Below are 9,342 nucleotides of genomic sequence, written 5' to 3'. Positions count from 1 at the left end.
GCTATCCGACAACCAGATGTAAGTTATTTGTGATTAACACTCTACCAACACGAACCACTTCAAAAACTACTATCAATTTTAACTTGCTGTCACCGATAAAGCAGCGCCTTTGTATTGAGCAGTCAAGAAGTCAATCTTGGCGCTTTCAACTAACACACGCTGACTAAACGTGACTTGTGTGGCCCTCTGCAAGTACGATGTCTCCATTGTCCCTGGTCGGTTTGGGGCTGCTATTGGTTTCAGGTGAGCATCCGAATGAAAATATATTATCTCATAAAAGTGATGGTGACATTTCGAAGTCACTTGGGCAGGTTAATTGTAAAAGTGTCACTCGTCACGCCGAAAACCGGTTAGATTCATAACATGGGTAGACTACGTGAAGCTGAAGACTGATATTCCCGCCGTAATATGGCTGGATTGTTGTTGAAAGTGGCGTTCATCAGACCATGTGCATTATCGCTTTGTATAATACTGTGAAATATTGGTAGCTTTTCAAATTAGAAAATGGCTATAGTTTCGTTTTATTTAAGTCCGTTACTGTTTTTGAATAAATTATTGAATTCCGCTTTCGGTCACAGTTCATGTGCATTATATCATGGCAAAAATCAACACTAGTGACACAGCGTAAATCATTGATCCGCTTCAAGGCAAAAATCAACTAGATCTGTGACCGTGTCAGTATTGATCAATAACCTAAAATACTTTAAGTCCCCATAACAAAACAAACAAACAAACATGTACTTGTTGCTTTTCTATGACTCGCTTTGTCTTGTTCTCTCGCTCGTTGCCTCTCTGGCTCTATCTTTCGCCGTTTTTCGACACTTCTCTTGTTTGACCTCGCAAATCGTCCCATGAAGATCCGAGTTGCTTGTCGTAGGAGGCGACTAACGGGATCGAGTAGTCAGACTCGCTGATTTGGTTGTTTGTTTGTTTATTTGTTGTTAAACGCCGCACTCAGCAATATTCCAGCTGAATGACGGCGGTCTGTAAAAAATCGAGTCTGGACCTGACAATCCAGTGATTGACATCATGAACAGCGATCCACGCAATTGGGATATGATGGCATGCATCAACCAAGTCAGCGAGCCTGACCGCCCGATCCCGTTAGTCGCTTCTTACGACAAGCATAGTCGCCTTTTTGGTTGATGCATACTATGGTATCCCACTTGCGTAGATATCAATCTCTGGATTGTCTGGTCCAGATTCGATTATTTACAGAACGCCTTCATACAGCTGGAATATTGCTGGGTGCGGCGTAAAACAACAAACAAGGAAACCCTTTTGATCAGCCATGCCCTTTTCGCTCATCCGTCAATGTCATTTTTTCTTTCTCTCTGATCCATTTTCTTTCTCTCCTCATCCATATCACATTTCGTTCCGACATTTCACCAAGACAAATTACTACTTACAAATTTCACTTAAGAAAATTCAACTTTATCCCCTCTTCTTTCTCTCGTCTATCATGTCTGCCCTTTTCGCTAATCTGTCACTGTCGACTACTTTGCGAAGGAACCTCATCGGTATCGCATTTGTCTTCTTGAAATGTATACACTGCCCCAAGATACAGGATACTATACACAATATCTCTAAAGGAAATGTATTCTAAAAAACAGTTAAAGACGTCGATTATTTTATGTAACTATAGTTAATATGTCATGTCATGATAGATTAACTATATTAATTTGAAAGAATCGGTTGTTCTTCAACTTCTTTTCAGTAGTATATATTGCAAAAAACACAACACAATATGACATTCATCTTTCGATCGCGCATGTAGTGATATGGATTACCTATAACAAAAGGGACATTATGGCGTTGGTTGTTTGTAGGCCAGGTATACCTCACCACGATCGACAGTCTATAGCGTTGCAAACTAATAACTCAAAAGTTAAACGACAACAAAGACAGGCAATAATATACCAGCCTCGTATATATATATTTATTATATAACATTTATATATATCACTCAGGGCTGCACAATATGTCATAATAAACACTTTTGTCAAGTGAAGGATTTCTTACCCTATAAACTTTAAACAAATATAATATATGGTTGACATTTTAAATTTATTTCCAACAGAACTGACACCATGACCTTGTTTAGAGATAAATGGGGTCAAATTCCTGCCTTAACGTGTATTTTCCAATACGCTGCCGGAATATTGAAAGAGCTTTCCTGAAAAATATTTTTTGGCAAGAAGCCGTATTTGTAAAATGATGAAAATCGTTCTGCAGATTAATGTGGATTAAACAAGACAGGATCCAGGATCTGTTGGTCGTGGGTTCGAACCCCCGATAACCTTGATTCATACATGTTGATCTTCCTGCTTCACGTTACCCGTGAAGATCCAGGTAGAGAATAGGGTTCACCAACCCATGCTTGTCGGTAGAGGCGACTAACGGGATCGGGTGGTCAGACTCGCGGACTTCTTTGAGGCATGTCATCGTATCCTAATTGCGTCGATTTATGGTCCTGATACCAATCACTGGATTGTCTGGTCCGCCGGAATATTGTTGTGTGCGGAGTTAAATAACAAACAAACAAACCTGCGTCAGATCAGACCTCACCCTCCATCAATTTGGCATGTTGACATGTGATCGACCTGCAGGGATGCCGGGATTGAGTTGGCCCCAAGCAAATTAGATAGGTCTTGTAACATCTATACGGCAATTTATAAATTTGTGTTTAATTTATTGTCAAATAATTGTCAGTGCTTATGTTTAAAAGGTACGCAAACTTCCCTCCTCGTGCTTGGTCCCCGTCGAGCTTTCCACCTCATGCATTTAAAAATCTTGAGCGTCTGTAGAAGAGTAGAAGGTTGGGGGTTCGATACCAGGCCGCGTCAAACGAGAAAAAGCTAAAAGATGTAACTTGTTGTTACCCTAGAGCCAATTCGGCATTAAGGGGATAAAACAAGGACTGGCCAGTCAGTATACTGTGTCTAAGTGGGGTATTCATGTTAAAGAGCATGCGTCGTGCGTCTTGTGTATAGTTTGTATTGTTGGTTTTGAGAGATTTCTGCATTGCAGAGTTGCGTCCCTTAGTTGTACCAGGATATGTGGGTTTTAATCAAAGATTTCCATTGAGAGTATTTACCAATCATACTTGGCCGAGTCGAAAGTACAGTTCCTGCTGTTTAACTGCTCAAAGTGTCCGTAACACTCACTAACACTGGTTCCCCCACAGCATCTTCTCTGTGCCCTGAAGACTTCACGAGGGAGGGGGAGTCGTGTTACAAGGTGGTGCCGGTCAACATGTCCTGGGCAGACGGATGGGTGAGTTGACCGAGTGAGTGGTTGAGTGTGTGAGTTGTCTTGGAAGTTTCAATTCGTTATTTTTACTTATCCTGTAATTGGAAATAAGATGTGTGCAAAACGTGATCATAAGGTTGAGAATGTCAATAGTTTCGTAAGGTTTGCTTGTTGGTTGTTTCATGCCACGCTTAGCATCAATCCAGCTACATGATGGCTATCCGAAAATAATCGAGCCTGGACCTGAAAATCCAGTGACTGATATCATGAGCATCCAATTACAGTAACCCAACCAATTACAGTTTACTGTCCCCAACCATCGATAGCTTAGACGGGCATCCAGTTCGGGTAGCTTTGTTTCATTTTGTTTGTTGTTTAACGCATCACTCAGCAATATTTCAGCTCGATGACGGCGGTCTGAAAAATAATCGAGTCTGGACCACACAATCCAGTGATTGACGTCATGATCCACGCATATGGAAAACGATAACATGCAACAACCAAGTCAGCGAGCCTGACCACTAGATCCCGTTAGTCGCCTCTTACGGCAAGCATGGGTTGCTGAAGACCTATTCTACCCCGGACCTTTACGGGTCTTACTTACGGTCGCCGTCATATAGCTGGAATATTGCAGATTGCTGTGTTAAACAACAAGGAAACAAATACACGTAAAGAGCAAAGCGCCGCGTCGACTGAGGGTTTCACGTGATGCTTTCTGACGATGATGTTGCAGATGATATGCAAGACGATGCAGTCGTTCATGGTGGAGATCGACACCAGCGAGGAACAGCTCCGTGTGTTCGGCTTCCTACAGCGGCACCACGGTGAGCAGCACTCGGACAATGTAACGCCATTACATGTACAATGTTACATTATAGCTGTGTGAGATTAGGACTAGGTTACATTATGTCCGAGTGGCATTGGTACAATGTTGCGTCATTACGTGACAGTTTGACAATTTTTATCATGACTGTGATAATATGACATTGTTACATTATGACTGTTACTATATGACATTGTTACATTGAGACTGTGGCAATATGACATTGTTACATTATGACTGTTACTATATGACATTGTTACATTGAGACTGTGACAATATGGCATTGTTACATTGAGACTGTGACAATATGACATTTTTACATTGTGAGTGAGTGAGTTGGGTTTAACGCCGCTTTTAACAGTATTCCAGTTATATCACGGCGTGTCAGCTTGATGTGGGAGGAAAGCCCGAAGTGATGCAGGTCTCAGACGTTTACCACTTCGGTGAAACCAACGAGCACGGTATGGTGCTGACAAAATAGAAACATAATTGGGGCGAACCGGGATTCGAACCCACAATCATAGGTTTCTGGCGTGCCCAAGGGACGCAACTCTGCACAGCGATTGTTACATTGTGACTGTGAAAATATGACATTGTTACATTGTGACTGAGACAATATGACATTGTTACATTGTGACTGTGACAATATGACATTGTTACATTATGACTGTGACAATATGACATTGTTACATTATGAGTGACAATATGACATAGTTACATTATGACAGTGATTATATGACATTGTTACATTATGAGTGTGACAATATGACATCGTTGTATCATGACAGTGTTACAATATGAATGTGATATTTTACAATGAGACATGAAAAAAAGACAAACGCCTTGACAATGTAGCATTGTGACAAAATGACAATCTGACAATGAGGCTCTGTGAAAACAATGTGCTGTACAATATGATAAATGAACGAGTACTTACATTTTAACGTCATAACTGCACTAACCTAAAATTGAGGAAGTTCAAATCTGAATAATTGTCCATTCACATTATTACTCCCATCCTAATATGAGTAAGCGGGATTAATTTCAAACGACGCAGGTAAGACTTTTTTAACTTTCAGTTCCGTCTGACGTTCAAAGCCCATTTGACGGAGTGGTCCTAATGAGGACTGGAGACGTATATTCAGACATTAAATATATAGCTCCTCTCTTCTAATGTACATGCAATCAAAAAGATTGATTGATGTATTTGAGACAATCGAATAGCCTAGACAAGGAGGCAAGTTTTTGTGTCTAATTCATTGAGGATTTTATATGTGAATCAAACTTTAATCTTTGTGTCTATTATTTGACATCCGGTCACATCTTGATGAATGAGCAACCATGTGCGCATATCTCCATAGACTCCATTCGTTTTTTGTTTTTAATCTGAAACAATCCTTCAGTCTTTGTACGTCTTGACACGTGTGATCGTTTGAGTGACGTCACTTTCATAATCTGTGTTCTTTTGTAAAATCATTTAACATGTCACAGATTAGTTGTGTACTCAAATCAGACAATAATTATGATATATTTGTTTGTTTGTTGTTTAACGCCGCATTCAGCAATATACAAGCTATACAACGGCAGTCTGTAAATAATGGAGTCTGGACTAGACAATCGAGTAATTGATAATTATCATGAGCATCAATTTTCGCAATTGGGATACCAAGATATGCATCAACCAAGTCAGCGATCACGTTAGTCGCCTCTTAATGACAATCATGGGTTGCTGAAGATCTATTCTCTACGTGGGAAAAACAACATTTTAAGCAAACATAAGCGAAGTACCGAATTGCGGCATATTTCTTGAATTTAATGGAATGTGTTTGTTTATGGCGATTTGCTCTGTAGTTGACAGAATACAAGTTAAACAAACGTATTCAAAGACATTTAGTCCAGATCAAATAAAACAGTGAGCGACAGCATGAGCATCGGTCTTTGGCGATGGAGTGCAACAGCATACAACGAACCACTTCGCAGCAGAATCAGGTTCCATGGCAATCGGACAAGCAGGTTCCATGACAATCGGACAACCAATATTCATGACAATCGGACAAGCAGGTTCCATGACAATTTGACAACCACGATTCATGACAATCGGACAAGCAGGTTCAATGACAATCTGACAACCACGATTCATGACAATCTGACAAGCAGGTTCCATGACAATCTGACGAGCAGGTTCCATGACAATCTGACAACCAAGATTCATGACAATCGGACAAGCAAGTTCCATGACAATCTGACGAGCAGGTTCCATGACAATCTGACAACCACGATTCATGACAATCGGACAAGCAGGTTCCATGACAATCGGACAACCACGATTCATGACAATCGGACAAGCAGGTTCAATGACAATCTGACAACCACGATTCATGACAATCGGACAAGCAGTTTCCATGACAATCTGACAACAACGATTCATGACAATCGGACAAGCAAGTTCCATGACAATCTGACGAGCAGGTTCCATGACAATCGGACAAGCAGGTCTCATCACAATCTGACAATCTGTTTGTAAGAGTGGAGCTTACCTTTAACAATAGTCTCCATCTCCACACAGAGAAAAACAAGTTCTGGACAGGTGGCACTGCCCTCTACGGCAACAAGCAGTGGACATGGATGACCAGTGGAAATGCCATCGCCTACACGAACTGGATCCAAGGACAGCCGGACAACAGTTACCATAGCGACACGGGTAACTGGGACACGTGCCTGGCGCTGAACATGAACAAACAGGCGGGATGGAGCGACGAGCAGTGTGAACAGACGAACTACATGTTGTGTGAAGCCGAGTGAGTGAGTCAGGCAGTGAACAGGCTAGCCATAGAAAAAGTCAGTGAGCTGGTCGGTTAGCCATTGAGTAAGTCAGTGAGCTGGTCGGTTAGCCATTGAATAAGTCAGTTAGCTGGTCGGTTAGCCATTGAATAAGTCAGTTAGCTGGTCGGTTAGCCATTGAGTAAGTCAATTAGCTGGTCGGTTAGCCATTGAATAAGTCAGTTAGCTGGTCGGTTAGCCATTGAATAAGTCAGTTAGCCATTGAGTAAATAAGTGAGCTGGTCGGTAAGCCATTGAGTAAGGCAATTAGCTGGTCGGTTAGCCATTGAATAAGTCAGTTAGCTGGTCGGTTAGCCATTGAGTTGGTCGGTTAGCCATTGAATAAGTCAGTTAGCTGGTCGGTTAGCCATTGAGTAAGTCAGTTAGCTGGTCGGTTAGCCATTGAGTAAGTCAATTAGCTGGTCGGTTAGCCATTGAATAAGTCAATTAGCTGGTCGGTTAGCCATTGAATAAGTCAGTTAGCTGGTCGGTTAGCCATTGAGTAAATAAGTGAGCTGGTCGGTAAGCCATTGAGTAAGGCAATTAGCTGGTCGGTTAGCCATTGAATAAGTCAGTTAGCTGGTCGGTTAGCCATTGAGTTGGTCGGTTAGCCATTGAATAAGTCAGTTAGCTGGTCGGTTAGCGATTGAGTAAGTCAGTTAGCTGGTCGGTTAGCGATTGAGTGAATCAAAGAGCTGGTCGGTTGGACATTGAGTTAGTCAGTGAGCTGGTCGGTTAGCCATTGAGTAAGTCAGTTAGCTGGTCGGTTAGCGATTGAGTACATCAGTTAGCTGGTCGGTTAGTCATTGAGTAAATCAAAGCGCTGGTCGGTTAGCGATTGAATAAATCAAAGCGCTGGTCGGTTAGCCATTGAGTAAGTCATCTGGTCAGTTACCCATTGAGTAAGTCAGTATGGTGCTGACATGCCTATTAGAATGAGTAAGTGAGATTTCAGCCGTTTTAGCAATATTCCAGCAACATCACAGCGTGAGACACCAGAAATGGGCTTTAACCATTGTACCCATTCCTATTAGAAACATTCTACCCAGAGAGCGGAAGGTCCGGGGTCGCTCCCCGGCCGCGTCATACCAAAATACGTTAAAAGATGATAATTATTGTTAACCTGTTTGGCGCTCGTCATTAAGGGGCTTAAAGCAAGGACTGGTCGGCTCGGAGTCAGTATACTGTATACTGTGGGGTATTCATGTTAAACTATTGCATGGTAATCTCAGTGTGCTAGCACTAAAAATCGGCATCAGTCCGGACTAGAAAAAGCAGCCACACAGACACGTGTGCATGCACGTCGCTATATGAGTGCAATAATCTTAGACGTGACGTTAAACCCCATTTCACCCCACCTATTAGAAACATAATTTATCCACCCAAAGAACAACATGAACACTTATCCAGGATAAACGTGCTTTTCCTCAGAGTCACTCGTATATAATTAATTACCAACACGGAAGACAGCTGACAGCCTGGTTGTCCCCCATCACGTGTGTCATCTCCAGACGCATCACCTACAGTATGAGACTTGCGGAAATCATTTGTTTATTATTATTAATATATGTTTTGTTCTTTCAAACTCTCCGATTTGTTTCAGCGCTATGTCGGGAAGCATCCTCGTGGGATGAGCATTGCCACGTGTGACGTCGTATGTGGCTGACGTGTCGCGTTCTGATGTTTTTGTGTTACAAAACCGATGAGGTGTATTTTTTCCTGATCAGTCATTCAACATATTTCATTGGATGAAACTAGGTTTTTTTACTGTTTTTTGTGTTTTTGATGGTTTACTGTTTTAAATGTAAAATTACATAAGTCGGAATAAAAATACATAAATGTGTGTATTATACTATTTGTAGCTTGGCATGAGTTGTGGTCGGAAGAAGTTGTCGAAAATAAAGGTGTGTTTAAAGAACAGATTGTAAGAACAGAACGTGTATTAAACTAAAGGTCATACATAATAGCATAAAGAGGATTTGCAGTGATTCCATGAATGATTTACGATCAAGTGGGACCACATTTAATCACGTGGTCAGAGCTCCAGATAAACTGCGTATTGTCGTACAATATGCACAATAAATCTTTATGACGTTGACGCAGTGAACTTTGAGTTATTTTTGTAAAGAAGGACAAAAATTAATAATGTTACACTCTGCTTTGAAGATAATGTTTTTGTATGTTTTGAAACAAAAATATCCTCTCTCTAGAAAATATAGCGGACATGATACGCGGCTGGGGATCAAACCACGGACCTCCCGTTTTCCGGACAGGCGCTCTAGATTCGTTAATGAATGAGATGAAAAGATGGATGGACACAAACAGCGCCATCTGAGGAGGGAAATATCCCAGCCAGATGAAGAAAATAATATTAAAGCAAGAGAGAAAAAGCTTGGTTACGAAAGCTATAAGTTTAACTTTTTGAGCGTGCGTTCTTTTTATGACCA

General features: G+C 41.3%; 1 protein-coding gene across 2 annotated transcripts; it reads left to right on the top strand.

Annotated features, from left to right (window-relative positions):
• Positions 1-85: 85 nt before the first annotated feature.
• Positions 86-8,993, top strand: LOC124131224 (perlucin-like). 2 transcript variants are annotated; one of them, XM_046494337.2, is made up of 5 exons: positions 86-243; positions 3,188-3,276; positions 3,986-4,076; positions 6,642-6,873; positions 8,499-8,993. In XM_046494337.2, exons 1-5 carry the CDS (start codon positions 198-200, stop codon positions 8,527-8,529), a joined length of 489 nt encoding a protein of 162 aa, XP_046350293.1. In that variant the 5' UTR covers positions 86-197; the 3' UTR covers positions 8,530-8,993. The 2 variants fall into 2 exon arrangements, with proteins under 2 accessions (XP_046350293.1, XP_048251137.1); XM_048395180.1 differs by having other exon boundaries at positions 6,642-6,877.
• The last annotated feature ends 349 nt before the right edge of the window (positions 8,994-9,342 follow it).

Source organism: Haliotis rufescens, unplaced genomic scaffold, assembly GCF_023055435.1.
Source record: "Haliotis rufescens isolate VD_foot unplaced genomic scaffold, xgHalRufe1.0.p SCAF_14, whole genome shotgun sequence".
Classification (NCBI taxonomy): Eukaryota; Metazoa; Mollusca; class Gastropoda; order Lepetellida; family Haliotidae; genus Haliotis; species Haliotis rufescens.
Note: the sequence above shows the minus strand (reverse complement) of the source record. Positions and strands in the feature narration are given on the sequence as shown.

Bases quoted from the DNA above. Each gene is read 5' to 3' on its own strand.
- LOC124131224 (XM_046494337.2), top strand. From the start codon at position 198: ATGTCTCCATTGTCCCTGGTCGGTTTGGGGCTGCTATTGGTTTCAG. The intron at 244-3,187 runs GTGAGCATCCGA...GTTCCCCCACAG, and splicing joins GGGGCTGCTATTGGTTTCAG to CATCTTCTCTGTGCCCTGAA. The intron at 3,277-3,985 runs GTGAGTTGACCG...ATGATGTTGCAG, and splicing joins TGTCCTGGGCAGACGGATGG to ATGATATGCAAGACGATGCA.